This window comes from Notamacropus eugenii, chromosome 5 (assembly GCF_028372415.1).
Source record: "Notamacropus eugenii isolate mMacEug1 chromosome 5, mMacEug1.pri_v2, whole genome shotgun sequence".
In the NCBI taxonomy this organism is placed as follows: domain Eukaryota; kingdom Metazoa; phylum Chordata; class Mammalia; order Diprotodontia; family Macropodidae; genus Notamacropus; species Notamacropus eugenii.
The window spans coordinates 155,417,697-155,438,206 of NC_092876.1; the positions used below are offsets into that span (position 1 = coordinate 155,417,697).

Below are 20,510 nucleotides of genomic sequence, written 5' to 3' on the forward strand. Positions count from 1 at the left end.
ATATATAGTGTTTAAATGATCTCAAGCTTCCTCCTAAAACTAAGGCTTGTATTTTTGAAACATATATTTGGAACACTTTAACTCTCTGAATGCTGCCAAGTTAGCATAATTTTTAGGACTATTATGTTGCATTATTGATTTATCAAAATCACACTCCACTGAAGGTCCTTTTCATATGATCTAGCTCATCTTTTCCTTAAGAAGTTGATTTATTTTTAAACGCAAGTGTAGGATTTTGCATTTCTCTGTTATATTTTCCTTGAACTATTAATGACATCAGGCCACAAAAAAAATGGCTTTTAGGTTCTAGTCATTCTACCAGTCCATAAAACACCAAACTTTATTATCACATCTCTCCATGCTCATGTCTCCTCGTTTCACCTTGCCACTTTCCTCTGCTGAGGCTTGCCAGTTACCACAGGAAAAACTGTTATCTCTTTATGCCTTCCCTGTCTTCATTCCTTCTGTGTTAGAATTACTTAACCCAAGCATAACTGATAGGAATGAGTCATGCTAGTGATACAACTATGTCAAAGAAAAAGCTAAGGCAAAAGTTTTGCAGTGAAACAGGATATATAACCACTGAAATTAGCTTCCATAACCTGGGACCATATTTCTTTATTAGGTCTAACTTTTCAGCTTAGTGATTTTCCTTCTAATTGTTACAATATGCCATTCATAGTATTTTTGTACCTACTATGATTAGGGTTGAGAGAGAAAGGGGAAATAATTGTTTTGTAGTATTTGGTTCAGGGTTCATTCCTTAAAATTGAAATTAACCTGGACAGACATTATGAAGAGAGAAATGAGGAAATGAGTCAAAGAACAGTATTTGATAACGAAAATCTTTGGGCTGGAATTTAATCAGTTTTGAGCAATGAAATATCTACCTCTTCAAACTTCTAGAAGAGGAGTTTTTAATCTTTTTGTATTTTTGAGCTGTTTCTCAGTTTGGTAAAGTTTATGGACCCCTTCTTAAGTAATTAAATGCTAAATTTCATTTAGAGTTTAGTGAAAATAAAGATGTAATTTTTTTTACATCAAAACTTCATGGCCCCCCTAAAATCTGTCCATAGATTCCAAAACACCTATTCTAGAAGTCATTCATATTCCTTAAATTTAAACCTGCTTCTCCTTAAACACCAAAATAGAAACATTTCTTATTAAATTTTACTGCCTTTCTGTTTTTTCATTTGCATCATCTTCTGTTTTCATTATAAATGTACATATTCTTTAAGCTATTTTGTGGGTCAAACGTGGGTTAAATAGTCATTTGTGACCTGTCCTAGGAATATCTATTCACCATTAATAATATTGTTTCTGTCAAAACATGTCTTCAATTTCAACCAATCTGCTAATGAGCTTCTGAAATACAATTCCATAATAAGATGAGAACATCCTATTAGCAGATAGTTTTATTTCTGTTTATAATTTTCCAATGTATTTCATTAAATGAGACATTTTTTCTACAAAATGTATATCTCATATAACTTTATCAAAAATTACAAGTAATTGTCATTGGTTATTGAATATTTATTTCTATGTTTTCTTTTTAATTTTGAATGGTCAAGTACATTGATATAGCATGAAGAACCACTTTTTTCTAATTTCTTAGTTCCGTATGTATTTTCTTCCCTGTTTTCACCTTTCTAAAATTATAGATACATGTATATATATATATATATATATATATATATATATATATATATATGAATATATATATATAGATTGTCTGTACCACTCTAATTGGTTGCCACTTAGGTAAACTATACTCAATTCTGTCTTTTCCCTGTGCTTTGTTTATTTTTTAATTAGGTTTATTAGCAGTTGGTGTTTGGTACAGTAACATCATAGTGTAACTTACAGAAATTCAAAATCTTAACAACTAACTTAAAATTACTTCTCTCATTTCTGTGTTTATTTTTAATTTGGCTTATTAGCAGTTGCTGTTTGGTACTGTAACATCATATTTCTGAAATTAGTATTGACAGTGTTTTACTACTCTTTTACTGCTCACATAACTTGATAAGAACTCAAAGTGGTTAATTCTTTTTTATATAACGTAATTATTTTTGGCCTACTTTAATTTTGCATTTGATTTCTAGGATTCCGTAACTTACATATTGATGATCAGATAACTCTCATCCAGTATTCTTGGATGAGTTTAATGGTGTTTGGACTGGGGTGGAGATCATATAAACATGTCAGTGGTCAAATGCTATATTTTGCACCTGATCTGATACTTAATGAGTAAGTATAGTAGCTTGCCTATTAAGAGTTTTTTGAAATGATTAAAATTTCATTTTTCTTAATAATTCTTCCAAGTACAACATATTGAATAATGAAGATTTTGCTGATAGGGTCAGCTATCACCAAAAAAAAAAAAGAATGCTTCTCAAGAAGGTAATTAGAAAAACATTATGTCATTTTATTTATATTATGATGACCAAGATTTTTCTTTTTCATCTCTTATATCTGAGTTTTAAGTAATTTTCTCGGTTAAAAGTATTGGAAATATAATTTGAAATATTTAAGACCTAAATCTAGTTTTATAGTATTATTATTTAAAGTTAATAAAAGAGAAAAACATGAGTACTGTGACTTTTCAAAAGTTAAAATATAGTTCAACATGAAAAAGAATATTCTTTTTTTACTGGAAAGATTAGACTCCAAAAAAATGAGAAGAGAATAAGTAATTTAGTAATATAAAAATTTCTATAGTGCTCCTAGTATCTACCATGGAGAAAAATCTTGTCACAAAATAATTTTAATTATTAAAATAAATTATAATTGCTAATTTAATTCTGCTTGTTTCATTTGTCTTAGTAGTGACCTTTCAAAATAATAATTGTTGATATTTATATAAGCTTTAAGATGTGCAAAATGCTTTCCATAATTTTATTTGAACTTCACAACACTATGAGGTAGGTACTATTATTGTGTCCATTTTACAGATGAGGAAAATAAATCTGAGAGAAGTTAAGTGATTTGGCGTAGGACTATAGAGCTAGGAAGTATCCAAAGTAGGATTCAAACTCAGGTATTCTTGACTATGTCAAGCACTCTACTCCCCAGGTATTAAAAGGAATGTTACAAAACTAACATAAAATATCATAAATTTCAGGATTTTTATTTGATCTTATAAATTATTTTAAACTTGGGTTTAACCTATGGCAGTTTCAATTTCTGTATCCTCTCACCACTATGCAGTTACCCCAACAAAGATGTTTATAAGGCTTATTTTTGTGAAATGAATATTTTCCATCAAATTAATTTCATTACAGACTTTGATATATACAATCATTGCAACTGCGAACTGTAGGTCCCATTTTGAAAATCATCCTATGAAGTAATTTATCAATTATCTGACACCAGGAACGCTACCCTTCTTATTGTACCCCCAAATCATACTAATTTTTCCTATTCCTGAGCAAGAATTGTTTTTTTATTTACAGTTCTTGGAATTTTGCTCCTTTCCTCTTTTGGTCTGTGTACTTAAAATTATGATTCAGTAGAGTGTGTAACCAATGCCTTTTCTAATTTTTTCTGTCTGCCTCACTACATTTGCAAAAACTTTTCTTCTGCACTTACATTTCTGACTTTCTGGTAAGACTTACCCCAATCTGAAAATCCTGTATTATCAGAGTTTTGGTCATATAAAACATGTTATTTCCCTACTTTATGAAATACATTTTTGTTGAACTAAAACTCCACATATTCAATTTCTTTGTAAGTGCAAAGACTTTATATGCAAAAATAGACAAAGTTGTTTAGTGGTATCACATGCTTTGATAATATTATAATGTTCAACTGTCTAAGATGCTGTAATGTTTTTTATTGTTTATTTTTATTTTTTTTTGTGGTGGTACAAGGCAGAGAATGAAAGAATCATCCTTCTATTCCTTATGCCTTACCATGTGGCAGATCCCACAAGAGTTTGTCAAGCTTCAAGTTAGCCAAGAAGAATATCTCTGCATGAAAGTGTTATTGCTTCTCAATACGAGTGAGTAATTAACTCTTCTCTTAGAGTTCATTAATAAAATATGACAGTACAAGACTTATTTGATGCATTGAGATCATTTATAGTATGTCTAAAAGACAAAAGTACCCAGTAACATAAGCATTACCTTTAAAATTTTATTTCAGTTCAACAAATACACTTTAAATTTAGACCAGGCATTGTGCAAGACACTAGAGAAACACAGGCAAAAAATGAAAATCCCTACCCTAAAGGAACTTCTAGAATATTGAAGAGAAGCAACATTTTAACAAATACAAGGTAACTGGTGTTGTTGGGAGAGGGCTGTAGGGGAAATTCACTTACAGCGAGGAAGATCTAATACAAGAAAAAAACATTTTAAGTTGCACTTTGAAGGAATTTAGAGATTTCACAAGGGAGAGCATTCAGATCATGGAGAATAGTCCATGAAAATGCATGGAGTAGACAGAACCAGGATAAAAGAGTAGTGAAAAGCAACGCAGCAACCTCCCCAGCACTCCACTCTCCCCCACCCCCAAGCTTACCCACTACTTGTGGGTGAGACCCAGGTAATTGCTTGAAAAAACAAAACAAAACTTCCAAACATGTCTAGATAAAATACTGAACTGAGTCCTAATGAGGAAATTGAAGGAAAAGTTATGAGTCATTATTCTAGCACAGGTCAGCATAGGCAACGGACCCAGAGATCTGTGAACACTGTGCCAACTGGCAGCTTTGTTGCCCACTACCACTTCTATATTACCGAGTTAACTGAGGAAGGTCCTATGCCTGAAAATTCTTGACTAAAGGAGCAGTCACAGACCCTGGAATGCACATAGAGTGAGGAGTGATTTCAGAAGCAACCACAATAGTGAGAGTCAAATCCCAGGAGCAGAGCTAGGTCTTTGTTCCAGTTTCTGATCCATTTTAAACCCTGAAAAGGAATAACCAAGATAGGAATCCCAGTCCAGAGAGAAGCATATAGTTCTGACACTGAACCAGCAGAATTTCCCAGATGGCTGATAATTTCTGAGTCTAGCATCAGTCTACTATTGTTCAGACCAGTTTGGAAGTACTGAAAATTTACATATCCTGAGTATAAAACTGTCTCTAACATCCTTCAATAGCACAACACTTAATACCTCCAAAAAAGCTGTGACAAGACCAAGCTAGAAGTGCTTAGAGCCCAGCACTAAAACAAAGTTGAACTCAACTAAAGTCAGGCTGGAAGAATTAACAAATTAAGAAAAGAATCCCATTGTAAAAGAAAACAAACAAACTAACAAAACCTATTATGGTAGCAGGGATGCTCAAGACACAAACTTAGAAAAAGAGAATGGCTTCAAAACATCTACAAGCAAAGCCTCAAAGAAAAATACAGCTTGGGTACACATTGAACCAAAATTCTTGTAAGAAATAAAGTAAGGCTTTTAAAAAAGAGTCAAAATGTTTTTATAAATGAAATGCGAAAGCTAGAGGAAAATAATTGGAAAGAAATGAGAACTATGGAAGAAAGAAAAGGAATTAATAGCTTAGCACAGGAGGTACAAAACCTTGCCTAAGTCACAAATTCCATGAAAATTAGAATAGACTAAATAGAATCCAGTGACTCCTTGAGATAACAAGAAATATTATTTTAAAAATTGAAACTTGGTGGAGTAAAATCAGGGACTCACCTGAACTCTTCCCCAAATTCCTCCAGATGCCTTTAAAAAATGACTCCAAACAAATTCCAGAGCAACAGAACTCACAAAAACAGTGAAACAAATTTTCAGCCCAAAACAGCCTGGAAAGTCTACAGGAAAGGTCTGTTTCACCAGAGAGAGGAATGCAGTCTATCTAGCACATTCTGAGCCACCATAGACCCAGCGCCAGCAAACCAGGAGCAAGCCTCAGGGCAAATGAATCACTGGCAACAGTGGTAGTTTCCAGACTTCTCAGCCCACGGGCACCAAAGACAGCTTAGAAGGTCAGCAGGGAAGGTCTATCAGACCTGGGTGAAAGTGTAATGCAGTCCAATGTAGGTTACACCAGCACAGCTCAGGTCCCAGCAAACCACATTGGGAGTGACTGAATCAGCAAGCAGCAGCAGTAGCAGTGGCTGCTTCTGGAGCTCTCAACCTACAGATGGGGTTGAACAACTTGTCAGAAGGAAATTATAGGGGCCTCTTTACTAGTACTAAGGCAGGACTTTATTGCTTTGCCCATACTTGGATCCAGGTTGCAGTCCTAAGTGGCATTTCTGTCAAGGCTTTTTTGGAGGTATTAAGTGTTATGCTATTGAAGGATCTTAGGGACAGCTAATACTCAGGATATGTAAATTTTCAGTACTTCCAAACTGGTCTGAACAATAGTAGACTGATGCTAGACTCAGAAATTACCAGCTATCAGGGAAATTCTGCTAGTTCAGGTGAAGGGTACTAGCATATCAGAGCTTGTGACAGCAGTGAAAAGGGGACCCTCCTCATTGTTCAAGGGCAGAAAAGAGTACTTGTGCTCACTCACACACTAGAGCACAGACCAGGAGAGGAGCAAGCACCTCTTCTTAGATCATACCACCTTGCATGGTCCCTAGAATATCTTTGAAAACAGCTTGCACAAAATCTCTGGAGCTTGGGACAGTGTGCCCTCCACCCTGGAAGCAGAGCCCTACTTTAACAGTTAAAAGTCAAGAAATAGGCTTGGGAAAATGAACAAACAACAGAAAAAAAGTCTCTGACTATAAAAACTTACTATGGTGACAATGAAGATCAAAACATGCACTCAGAAGAAAACAATGTCAAATCTCCTACATCCAAAGGCTCCAGGAAAAATTATGAATTGGTCTCAGACCATGAAAGAGCTCAAAAAAGATTTTGAAAATCAAGAGAAAATAATTCCTTAAACATTAGAATGGAGCAGATGAAAGCTAATGATTTTATGAAAAATCAAGACATTATAAAACAAAACCAAAGGAGTGAAAAAATAGCAGACAATGTGAAATCTCATTGGAAAAACAGCTGACCTGGAAAATACATCCAGAAGAGACAATTTTAAAATTATTGAACTATGTGAAACTCATGATCAAAAAAGAACCTAGACAACATCTTTCAAGAAATTATCAAGGAAAACTGCCTTGATATTTTAGAAGCAGGGGGTAAAATAGATAACGAAAGAATCCAAAATCACCTCCTGAAAGTGATCCCCAAAGGGAAATTCCTAGGAGTATTGTAGCCAAATTCTAGAGTCCCCAAGTCAAGGAGAAAATATTGCAAGCAGCCAGAAAGAAACAATTCAAATATTGTGGAAACACAATCAGGATAACACAAGACCTAGCAACTTCTACATTAAGGGATTGGAGGGCTTGGAATATGATATTCCAGAAGTCAAAGGAGCTAGGGTTAAAACCAAGAATCACCTACCCAGCAAAATTGAGTATAAATACTTCAGGGGACAAACTGGACATTCAATGAAGTAGAGGACGTTCAAGTATTCTTGATGAAATGATCACAGATGAATAGAAAATTTGACTTTCAGATGCAAGAATTAAGAGAAGCATGAAAAGGTAAACAGGAAAGAGAAATCATAAGGGACTTACCAAAATTGAACTGTTCATATTCTTACATTGAAAGATAAGATTTGTAACCCTTGAGAGTTTTCTCAGTGTTAGAGTAGTTGGAGGGAATATGAACACATAGACAAAGGGCACACTCTGAATTGAATATGAAGGGATATCTAAAAAAATAAAATTGAGGTGAGAGTCCAATATATTGAGAGAAGGAGAAAGGGAGAAATAGAATGGGGTAAATTATCTCTCACATAAAAGAGGAAGAAAAAGTTTTTTCAATGGAGGGGAAGAGGGGAAAGGTGAGAGGTAAAGAGCGAACTTCACTCTCATCGAATTTGGTTTAAGGAGGGAATAACATGCATACTCAATTTGGTATGAAAATCTATCTTACACTACAGGAAAGTAGGGGGAAGGGATAAGCAGGGGACTTAGGGGATGATAGAAGGGAGACTAAGTGGGAAGAAGGGTAATTAGAAGCAAACACTTTTGACAGGGACAGGGTCAAAAGAGAGTATGGAATAAATGGGCAGGATAGGATGGAGTGAAAATAGTTAGTCTTTCACAACTTGACTGTTATGGAAGTGTTTTACATGACTGTACATGTATAACCTATATCGAATTCTTTGCCTTCTCAGTGGGGATGGATGAGGAGGGAGAAAGGGAGAGAAGTTGGAACTCAAAGTTTTAAAAATGAATGTTAAAAATTGTTTTTATATGCAACTGGGAAAGAAGACATACAGGCAATGCAGTATAGAAATTTATCTTGCCCTACAAGAAAATAGAGAGGAAGAGGATGAGAGAAGAGAGGGAAGATTGGGGGAAAGGGTAATTAGAATGCATGATATCTTGGGGTGGGCAGAAGGGAGATATGGGGAGAAAATTTGAAACACAAAATCTTGTGGAAGTGAATGTTGAAAACTAAAAATAAATTAATTTTTTCAAAAAAGAATATTAGTTTCATAGCTCTACGGAAGATGGATCAGAAATGTCAGCATCTACTAAAGACCTAGAACTATATAGAAACCTATTAAAATATTCAAGGAAAGAGGAAATTAATGAAACATTCTCCCTTCTCATCGGAGAAGTGGTGGATGCTATGTAGAATATTATACATGCTGTTAGATATGGTTGATATGTCAGCTTGTTTTGCTTAACTGTTTTTCTTTGTTACATGAGAGAGTTCTATGGAGTGGCTACTGGGAAGTGACTATTGTAAAACAAAAGAAAAATCATTTTTCCCCCCAAAAGAAGCTATTAAGAGTTTAGAAAGGTTTAGAGTTAGGATTAGCACAAATTGTAGGGTTAGGGTTAGTCTTCACGTTTCCCTACTATCTCTAGGATAAAACACACAGCTATACCTTTAAAGTTTTCCAGAGGCTAGCTCTAATCTATTCAGATTCATTTCATAATACTCATATTCTTAATATTCAATTCATAATTCAATTCAAAGTACCTCTTTTCATGCACTGTACTTCTCAAATGGCATAATTCTTTTTTGCTGTACTTGACATTTGATTCCCTCAGCTTTTACATTTTCACACAGGATTTCCATGATCCCCTAACAGTGTTGTTTACCTCCTGAAATCACTTTGTTTGTAACATATAGTTATTTATATTTTCATTTTATTCTTTATATGCAAAATACATGACAAAACATCTTGTGAATAGTCAGTTCACAATGACAAGGCTTTATTAAGTGTTAACTATGTACATGCTATGTGCTAGGGATACAGATGTAACAAAAAAGAAACATCTACCTTCAAGGAGCTTGCATTCTAATAGGAGAAGACAACATATTAAAGAGGAGTTGAAAGGGGGAAGGAAGTCCTGTGGGAGACTTGGTGGCTAAGATCACAGAATGGGGCTATGGCTGGTCTGGGAACCTTTCTCAAAATGGAAGTTCTGAGACTAAGTCACCATTTGGAGAAGGTCCAGTAAAAGTGAGTTAGGATGCAGCTGTGTGATAACATGGTATAAAGCATCAGGGATGACTGGTCAACTGAAATGAATTAATTTAATTGAAAGAGATAAAGGTCTAAACTTGGGTGATTGCAGTAGAAATAAGAAAGAGGAGCTAGACATGAAAAATATTGTGGAATAAGAACCAAGTTTGTAGGGGTTCATCAGAATATAGTTGGCTGAATGGTGAATTTTTATGCTCTTAGAAGCTTACAGGTATTGTCATGTTAATTAAAAAATAGGTTTCAATCTCTGTTAATTAGAATTTTAAGGGAGTGCACACATCATTGAAATCAAAGGTGCATGTTTCATTCATCTGACTACCATTTTTGACCTCACGATTTCTAGCTTGATACTGTAAGGTTTGAAGCTTAAATTGGGAGGTAGCAATGGAGTAGTAGAGTGGAATCACTGCAATAGATTTGTGACAGAGATAAGATTACAATTTAGATGAACTTTCACTTCCATAACCACCATAAAGACTGTTGCCACTTCTAAGAGAAATTATCCCAGCCATTATAGACTTCTCTGTTATGGGTATCTGCATCTCTTCTTAAAGGGACCTTCTCTGCCTTAGTGGTGCATCTCATTCATTACCTTTAAAATTATGGAAACTTTGAGCTGATTCGGCATATCTTTAGTAAACCAAAAGCAGATTTTTTTCAAAAAATAGAATGTCTTCCTTCAGTAGACAAAAGATAATAAAGGATTTTTCACAAATACATGTAAAATTAGTGTGATTTTATATTATATTTTAAATCTTTCCCTTAAATTGATAGTTTATTAAACATTCTAATATATATTATAAAATAGAATATCAATAACACACTCTAAGGGTTGAGTAGTTAACTATTATTTTCCTATTATTATTATTATGAGGGACAGTACTATTTTCTGTCTTTCAGATAAGAATGTGCATTTGTCTAAAACTAACTATTTAGCTTTATTTATAAAAGACACCATTTTAGTACATCCTGAATCACACAGAAACTTGCCCCCAATTGTGTGTTTAATGAATCTTTTTTTTCAAATGTTATACAAATGAAAATGTAAGCAGCTTAAAAGAATAAATATTCTCTATTAAGCTTCAGTGGACAGCTAAGTGGAGCAGTGGATAGGCAGTGGAGTCAGGAAGACTCATCTTCTAGAGTTCAAATCTGGCCTCAAACAATTATTGGCTCTGTGACTCTGAGCCAGTCATTTAACCCTGTGTGCCTCAGTTTCCTCATCTGTAAAATGAGCTGGAGAAAGAAATGGCAAACCACTCCAGTATCTCTGCCATGAAGGTCACAAAGAGTCTGACGCCACTGAAAACAACCAAACAATGCATTAAGCTTTACTGGTTGCATCAACATAAGACCAAATATCTAAATATTTGAAATTATTCACAGGGTTAACTGGTTGATTTTCTTTGTCCACTCTTTTATTCTGATGCTTATCATTATATGCACAGGGTATATGCTAATAGAATTAGATCTTAAGAATTGATCTTTTATAACAAAGCTGAGAACTTAAAAATAATTGAATTTACAGAATTTTGTTAGGAATTTGAAACTATGTGAACTTTCTCTGATTTACCTAGTTGGTCTAATGAGCAAAAGGAAGCTTGTACATGTCCTCACATTGCCTGGTAACACAGTTTTCACTATTTAATTGAAATCAATCTATAGTTAAGTATCCAGAGCAAAGCAAAATCATGACTAGATTATTCAGGGACTAACTATTCCTCTATCAAAAAAAAAATATATTAGTTTTTCCAAGAACTGTTACCCACAATAATAATTATCTTCTTTTAGTTCCATTGGAAGGACTGAGAAGTCAGAACCAGTTTGATGAGATGAGATCAAGCTACATTAGAGAGCTCATCAAAGCCATTGGTTTGAGGCAAAAAGGAGTTGTGGCTAGCTCACAGCGTTTCTACCAACTGACAAGATTTATGGACTCCCTACATGATGTAAGTGTTTTCCTTTTCACATTACCAGTAGCAGACTGCTGCAATTGTTTTTTTAATTATTCAAATTTTAATTTTGCATGATTCTTCCAAAGCTTCTATGTATAAATATTACAAAAAGTATAGTTATTTATACCATGATGTAAGCTTATACTATTTGTCATAAGTATGATCAAAATATTTTTTAAATCTCTGTGAAAAGATTCACATATTATACAAATTTTTTTCTTTCTGACTCTGAGAGAAATTATTGTACTATTTACCTAACATACTCCTTAAATATTCTTGCCTATTGGTAGTATGTTGCAATTTTTTCTTAAAGTAGCTGCTGGATTTGAATATATTGTGTATTTTTTTCTTACCTGTTTCTTACCCATCTGTCAAACAAAACAGCTTGTGAAACAGCTCCATCTCTACTGCTTGAACACATTTATCCAGTCCCGGGCACTGAGTGTTGAATTTCCAGAAATGATGTCTGAAGTTATTGCTGCACAGTTACCCAAGATCCTTGCAGGAATGGTGAAACCTCTTCTCTTTCATAAAAAATGAATGTTGATTTTTTCTTCTTAAAAAAAAATGAATTACATTTTGTGGAATTTGTTTTGCTTTGGTCAAGATTTTGGTGTCTTAAAATTTTTAAATATTCTGCTGAATGCCTTATATTTGTAATATAACATGCAGAGCAAATTTAAGAGACATTATGGAACATCAATGAGTTTCCTTTATGAAGCATAATTAGCATTTTGTAAGTGTTTTGTGTACTCATATTTTGCTTAAAAATTCACAAGATTGGAAAAGTACTTAAAACTGAATGTTAAACTGAAGTTAATCTATATTTTATTTCATAGAATTTAAAGAGAAGTTTTTCCCTCTTACATCTAACAAACCTTCAACTTAAAGACAGATGTACAAAAATAAAATGTTCATTACAAACTCTGCTTCTCTTTAGCTCTTTTTGAATTCTTCCTGCTTGCCTCTTACCCGTGCAGAAACTGTTGTTCTAACTTAGTATTTCTCAAACTGAGGAGCCATAAACCTTGATGGTTTTATACATACATGCACACACACACACACACACACACACACACACACACACACACACACAAACTGTTACTGAAATTGGAGCTATAGACCACTAGCTATTTGGTGGAGTAGTGATATGTATGGCTTTTTAGCTTTCCTCCCGAAGTATCTGAACTATTACCTTCTATTTTTACCCTTTCCTGTGTGCTCCCTTTCTTCTTACCATCCCACATTACTGTTTTAATCCAGTATCAGCTTGTTTATATGATACTCCTCCTGCCAATCAGAAATTTCCCAAAGCAAAATAAAGTATCTACATTATTCTTATTGGCACTTTCTCAAAAGCTCCCGAATTTTGAGGACCACTCATCTTATATCTTAAACATAATCCCTTATAAATGAGTAAAACAGTGCATACAAGCAGAATAACTAGAAGCCAAAGGTATACACTGCAGCATTCTGTGAAGTACACCTATGACTTGAGAAGGCAACCAAATATGAGTTCATTAAATTTGAAGTTACCAGAGAAATTTTTCCAAGAGAATAAGCAGATATGTCTCTCTGACTACTCAAGGTAATTTGGAGAAATACACATGCCTTTAAATATCTTGAAGCTAATCATCACACATTATAGTAACTTTTACCAATTTATGACCTCTAAATATTTAGCTTGACCCAGATATTGTGCAAGTAAATAGACTGCTTTTCTTTCTTTTCCTAAGAATGTTTTTTCTTTTGAAAAACATTCACTATTCATGTCTCAGTATAAAATTAACAAAAATAATCATCTTTTGTAGTTTTCAAGAGTTTTAAAAGATATAATCAAACTTTATGCAGGTTAAGTATTATCTTATTATGAAATTTATTAATCTAGTCTTTTTTGGCCCATAAGAATAATAGATTAGAAGGCAATAGTGTTCCTACAAGTTCTATCTTTCTTTAAGCAAACTAGAAAGAGAATTTATGTATTAAGCACTTACTAATGCTGCACTAAAAAACAAAAACAAAAAAAGCTGTTCCCCTCTTCAGGAGCTTATGTTCTAAAGGAATTGTTGTTTGTCCTTCATCTTCAAACAGGGCCAATGACATAATAACATGAAGTCTTGATTCTTAAGTGAACTGGATTTAAATGAGGCAGAATTACACAGTCATCAGTCTCGCTCTCTCTTCGGAGTCATTGAAGTCCAGTGGCAAGACAAAATGACTGAATTCAGATGGCCAGGGAATGCAATAGATGACTTTGGAGTCTTCAGTGCCTGACCAGGCTCTAAGCACTCCACAACACCAATGTCAGCCATTGGAACAAAGTGTTTTCATCCACCTACTCCCTATGTAAAGTGTTCGCATGCTTGGGGCAAACACCCCCCTAAGTCATGGACAGGTTTAAGGCCCACTGGCTACCCTCAACTTGTTTTAGCCCATCTGCTGAGACTAAAGGAGTAAGGTAGTAAATATGTTAGGAGCAACTGGAAAAGGGTTGGGGCAGCTGGTGTAGAGGTAAAGTAAACTAGAGAGTGAGCCAGAAGTGGCATGAATACCATGGGTAAGGCTTTCCATGATATGGCAGTACTGGGCAAGGATATATCAAACAGTAAGCAAGCTTCATAGTGGAGTTATCCTCAGGAGAGCAAAGCAGCCACTGTGTTCGTCCTTCATTCCTGAGGGAGACCATGCCATCAGAGAAATGATGACATGACTTGCGTTTGACTTTGTTTTGAGTGAGGGAGGGCTGTGCAGGTCACCAGCCTCACTTCTCCTCCAGAGCCATCTGAATCCAGTGACCAGATATTCATCAGGCTGACTGGAGATGAGGCAATTGGGGTTAAGTGACTTGCCCAAGGTTACACAGCTAGTGAGTGTCAAGTGTCTGAGGTGAGATTTGAACTCAGGTCCTCCTGACTTCTGCACTGAGCTCTATCCACTGCACCACCTAGCTGCGCCCGAGCAGCCACTGGAGAGGTGGAGAAGGGCAGAGAATGAACTGGAAGTGAAGTGAAGCTAGAAGGAACTCAAAATATTAAACTCTGTATTTGTGAAGTAAATAATTTTTTGAAATAATTCAATTAACAAAATAATTCTCTTTACACATGAATTAACTACACTATTTCTATAAAGAGCAAGTTATCCAATAGAATTTTAAAAGAACAAGGCACATTGCTTTATAAAGCAGATGAGCCCTTTGTATGATTTCATCTCACAGTTTCCAAAAAGTAATAGATAATTCTTCCTCTGGAAGCATACACTAAAAATTACTGAACACTGCATGACATTTAAGCTAGCTATACCATTGCTAGATCAAAGATCAAAGGGATAGATAAAGGTCCTACATATACAAAAATATTTATAGCAGCCCTTTTTTTGTGGTGGTAAAAAAAAGTGGAACCTATAGGCAAATTTATCAATTGAGAAATGGCTAAATAAGTTATGGCATATGGATGTGATGGAACGCTAGTGTGCTTATAAGCAATTAAGAAAGAAATGATTTCAAAGAGACATAGGAAGACTTAGGCATTGATGCAGAGTGAAGAAAGCTTGACCAGAAGAACAATTTATATTACAACATCAAGAGTTTTAATGTGAATAATGTTGAAGACTTTCACAAACTTATGAAGAATAAAATGGGCAAAACCATCAGAAAAAATTATATGATAATAACACTATAAAGAAAAATCACTTTGAAAGTCTTAAGAGCAGTACAGTGAACATGATTCCAGAGGACCCAGGATAAAATTTGCTATCTAATTAACATATATTTTTGTATGCAACCAATGAGAAAATTTGTTTTTCTGGACTACGCATATTTATTACAAGAAAATTATTTTTCTTTTCTATTTTCCAGTGAAGTAGGGAATGAGAGAAAAATAATACACTTGTTTACTTAAAAACACTTTAAAAAGTAGAGAGGTTGGGGGAGCTACAGATATGGAATGTTGCATGCACTTTCACCTGAGGTCACCATATATATCATTATGTTGTTCGATTGTTATACTTTCTTTTACAAGTGAGCTTATGGGAAGTAATCAGGAAATGGTTGTTATATAAAAAAAGAACATGTCAAGAAAACCTTAATATGCACATATATAATTTTATAACATATACATGTATATACACGCACCAATTAACTCCCTCAAAAAATGAGACCTTTATCACAGAAATTCAAAGATCTTTTTTTCCCATTTATCTGCTACCCTTCTCATTTTAGCTACATTGGTTTTGTTGGTTCAAGACCTTTTTAATTGATAGAATCAAAATTTTATATTTTATCTTCAGTGATCCTTTCTATTTTTGGTCATGGATTCTTTCCCTGTTCATAGATCTGAACAGTATTTTTTTCCCTTAGTCCTCTAATTTGTTTATAATGTTGCCCTTTATATCTATGCCATTTACCCATTTGGAACTTATCTTGGCATATGGTGGTGGGAAATCTTGTTCTATACCTAGTCTATATCAGGCTGCTTTACAGTTTTTCCAGCAATTTTCTTGAGTAGTTGAGTTCTTATCCCAATTAGCAGAACATTTGTCAGAGATCAGAGATAGGGCTACTTTGTTCATTTGCTTCTGTATATTATTTAATTATCTATTCCACTAATTAAGTTATTGAATACTCAATACCAAATTGTTTTGATAATTACTGCTTTGTAGTGTAATTTGAGATCTGGTACTGATAGGCTCGTGTCTTTCCCATTTTTTTTTATTATTTCCCTTGAGATTTTTGACCTTTTGTTCTTCCAAATGAATTTTATTATTTTTTCTATATTAGCTTTACCTATACAGGATCAATTTCTTCAGTTACTTGGATCTGTCTTTATTTGTGCAAAGAGTGGCTCATAGTTGTGTTAATTTAGTTTGTGTGTGTGTCTTGGCAGGTCAACTCCCAAGTATTTTAGAAACTCTATAGATATTTTAAATGGAACTTCTCTGTCACTTCCTAAGAGATTTTGTTGCTAATATGCAAAAATGCTGATGATTTATTCAGATTATTTTATATCTTGCAACTTTGTTTAAATTATTGCTTCAGTTAATTTAATTGCCTCTAAATAGTACCCTAAGTGCTCTAGGTTTGATGCAGTCTTCTTGCTTCCTTGCCTCTCTTCTCTTCCCCTCATCCATAGTCTAGTTGTAAGTTCTTATCTTTTATTTTTTCCTTTTAAAATTCTCTTTGTGATCAGTCCTCCCTGGTTAGAGGCTTGGGGCCTTTTTTTTTTAATTAGAAATCCTCCCAGAATTATCTACCCTTCTTATTCCCCCATCTCCCCTCTACCCTCTCTCCTATTTCTCTGTTGAATAAAATGTTTTTTGTATGTATGTATGTAACTCTATGCTTATATATTCTTCCCTCCTTTAACTATTTCAGATGAAAACAAGTTACGGATATTGCTTGTTCTTCCTACCCCTTTTTTCTTGTTTGTGTAGTCTTCTATTTGCACACTATAATTATGTGAAATAATTTTGCCTACCTTTCTCTCCTTCCCCCATTCCCCAAACTAGGGCATTATTTTTTCTCTCTCTTTCCTTTCTTTCTTTAGCATCATCAAAACCAAATAAGACCAATCCCAGACCTTCTGTCTGGGAGACTTTTGTATCATCTCTCTCTATTATAATGTAAACACTTCATCCTTGTTTTATCTCTTATGTTTGTTTAATCATATGAATCTTTTTAATATATCTATTAACTCCTTTATTTATATTTCGGAGTTTCTACTCATTTGGTTTTGTCAGCAAAAATGTTTGAAAGTTCTGTATTTCATTAAGTTCCCTCTTCACCCCACCCCCAGGCTCTAATAAGATTATACTCAGCTTTGCTGGGTGATATCATCCAGTCTCATGGATTTAATTACTATCTTTATTAACCTGCTGATTCTCAAATCTATATATCTACCTACCCAACCTCTCTTTCTAACCTTCATCCTTGCAACTCTAACTTCCTTTAAGATATCTCAAGTTGCTCAGACTCAACATATTCAAAATGGAACTCCTTATCTTTCCATTTAAACCCTTTCCGCCATCACAAATTCCCTATAACTGTGATTTGGCAACACTCTCCTCCCAGTTCAATCTGTTGTTGAGACCTGTCAATTTCACATTTGCAACATCTCTTGAATATATCCCCTTCTTTACTCTGACACTGACACTAATATAAGCCTTTCTCCCCTCACTGATAGATTATTACAACAGCTTTCTAGTGGATATCCCTACCTCAAGTATCTCCTCACTTCAATCCATCTGCTTTTCAGCCTCTACAGTTATTTTCCTAAAGTTCAGGTCCTACCAGGATCTGCCTCCAGGATCAAATCCAAAATCCTCAAAGGTCTTATAACTTAGCCCTCTCCTACATTTCCAGTCTTATACATTACTCTCTACCCAATTATGCTGGCCTCCTGGCTCTTCCATGAACAAGACACTTCATCTTTCTGCTCTGGGCATTTTGTCTGACTGTCCTCCAGACCAGCAATTCTAACTACCCTCATGTCTGCCTCCTGACTTCCTTGACTTCCTTTAAGGTTCAGCTAAGATCCCATCTTCTAAAGAAAGACTTTCTCAACCCTTCTTCTAGTGCTTTCCCTCCTTTATAACCAATTTTCCTTGAATATGGTTTATACATATGTTTGTTTGTTGCCTCCTCTGTTAGATTGTGAGCTCCTAGAGGGACAGGACTGTCTTTCACATCATATTTACTGGATGACTGATTAAATTATTCTTGCCCATCTTTTGCCTTTAGGAGTATCATATTCCAAGATCTCCACTTCTTTATAGTGGTAGCTGCTAAATCCTGTATTATTTTGACTGGTACTTACCAGCACCTAAATTCTGTTTTTCTGTATGCTTACAGTATTTTTTTTTCCTTTGAACTGGAAACTCTGGATTTGGGATATCACGTTTTTGGGATGTTTTTTTGTTTTTTGATTTCTTTCAGTGGGTTACTGGTGGAATCTATTTTCATTCTATCCTCTGGCTCTAAGAGAACTGGGGAAGTTTTCTTTCATGATTTCTTAGAGTATTACACTTGGGGCCCTTTTTTTGGTTATGGCTTTCAGGTAATTGAATAATTCTTAAATCATCTCTCACTAATCTGTCTTCCAGGTCATTTGTGTTTGCTGTGAAATATCTTACATTTTCTTCTATTTTTTCAGTCCTTGGACTTTGTCTTTAACATTTCTTGTTGTCTAATGGAATCATTAACTTCTTTTTAATGTTTCTGTTGATATCTTTTGGTTTTTTTACAGTATTGTAGTTTTTCCCAGTATCTCTTCCCTCTCCCTTTGAATGAGCCATACTATAATAAATAGCATTTTTAAAAGAAAAAAAAAGAAGGGAAGGGAAAAAATGAAAGAAAAAGGAAGAAAGGAAGGAAAAGAAATGGAAAGAAAAAAGGAAGGAAGGAAAAGAGCAAAAAAAAGTCAGGTAAACCAATAAATAAGTCAAAAAGTCCAACAAATGTGCAATGTGAAATAACTGTGTACCTCCTGCCTCTGCAACAGGATGGGTTGAGAGTGTTCTCCTCTGTCAAGTCATACTTTATCTTTCTAAATTTGCAACATTTATTTTTAAAATTTGGTAATGTGTTGTTCTTTCCATTTACATAGTTATAGTTATTTTGTATACTGTTTTCTTGAATCCATTTACTTAATTTTGCATCAGTTCATGTAGTTCTTTCCATGATTCTCTGGGCATCTATTTTGTTTCCAGTTCTTTGCTATTGAAAGTTTTGCTATAAATATTTTATTGTATTTGGAGCCTTTCTTCTTTTCAATAGGGTATAAACCCAGCAATGGAATATCTGGATCAAGGATTATATAAATTTTAGTTACTTTATTTACATAATTCCAAATTGCTTTACAAAATAGTTACACCAGTTCACAGCTTCACCAACAAACCACCAGTGTGCCTCTCTTTCCGCAACTCCTGTCAACATTAACTATTGCCTTTTTTATCATCTTTGCCAATTTGCAGAATGTAAAGTGAAACCTCAAGGTTGTTTTGTTTGTATTTCTCTTATTTTTAGTTATTTGAAGTATTATCTTATGTGATAATTAGACATTGCAGTTCTTCTTTAGAACTATTTATTAATATTCTTTGACCACTTATGTATTGAGAAATGACTTTTGGTCATATGTGTATGCTAATTGTTTATATATCTTGTATACTAAACCCTTATCAGAGAAATTTGATACAATGGTTTGTTTTCATTCAACCACTTCCCTTCTTTTTCTATATGCCTTAATTTTGTCTGCATGGAAGCTTTTCACTTTTGTGTAATGAAAGTTATCTATTATATCTTCTTTAATTGTTACTATGCTTTATTTGATTAAAATACATCTCCTGCCCAAAACTGTGAGAGGTATTTGACCTACTTCTCTTCTAATTTTCTTAATATCATCATTTATATTGCATATGATCATTAATATTAAGTTTAAGTATCTATAAAGGATGAATTATAGAATGTGGCTTAAAGCTTTGGTTTAAGCCTAATTTCTCTTCCAGTCTTCTCGGCAGTTTTTATCAAATGTCTTTCCTATGTAACTTATGTTTTCCACTTTATCGGACACTGGGCTATCAAGTTCCATTGTTTCTAATTCTCCCTTGCCTAGACTGTTCCACTGATCTATCTCTCTATTTTTTAACCAATAACATGTTTTGATGACTAAAAAGCATCGAACATTTGGCAACTTGCATGGAACACTTGACAAACTTTCATGTCCTCCTTGTACAGTGGCTGTACTAATCTTTGTATAGTTTCAGTTTTAGTATGTGTGTTGCTAAAGCAAATACAGAAGCAAATACACATCAAACAACAGAAGTGGGTAGTTGTGATCTATCCTGATAAATCTTGGAAGGTTCTTTTTTATGTTTTAGATATGTGTGCAGGAAGGCAACAATTCTACTGATGTTATCAAGTCAGTAAATAACTGCCTGAGAACTCTTGAGCAAGAAATCACCAACACTTTTACTTTCCTCTTTTTTCCTCCGCTCCTTACTGGATGATCTCTTGTTTGATAGCTTTTTTGACTCTATTGTTTCTTTTTTGGGAAGGCAAGCAGATTTTTATCTTA

At 34.3% G+C, this 20,510-nt stretch overlaps 1 protein-coding gene and 1 non-coding gene across 4 annotated transcripts in view; one reads left to right on the forward strand and one right to left on the reverse strand.

Moving 5' to 3' along the window:
• Positions 1 to 12,369, forward strand: part of PGR (progesterone receptor) — an 87,407-nt gene extending 75,038 nt beyond the window's left edge. For all 3 annotated transcript variants that reach the window (XM_072611290.1, XM_072611291.1, XM_072611292.1), the window contains exons 5-8: positions 2,106 to 2,250; positions 3,873 to 4,003; positions 11,282 to 11,439; positions 11,830 to 12,369. In XM_072611290.1, coding sequence (XP_072467391.1) covers positions 2,106 to 2,250; positions 3,873 to 4,003; positions 11,282 to 11,439; positions 11,830 to 11,985 — 590 coding nt within the window. In that variant the 3' untranslated portion in view covers positions 11,986 to 12,369. The remainder of the gene's footprint in view (positions 1 to 2,105; positions 2,251 to 3,872; positions 4,004 to 11,281; positions 11,440 to 11,829) is intronic.
• A 7,756-nt stretch (positions 12,370 to 20,125) lies between these two features.
• On the reverse strand, positions 20,126 to 20,229 carry LOC140509359 (U6 spliceosomal RNA). The gene has a single exon (XR_011968687.1). It is a non-coding gene; the product is annotated as a U6 spliceosomal RNA (small nuclear RNA).
• Between the last annotated feature and the right edge of the window lie 281 nt (positions 20,230 to 20,510).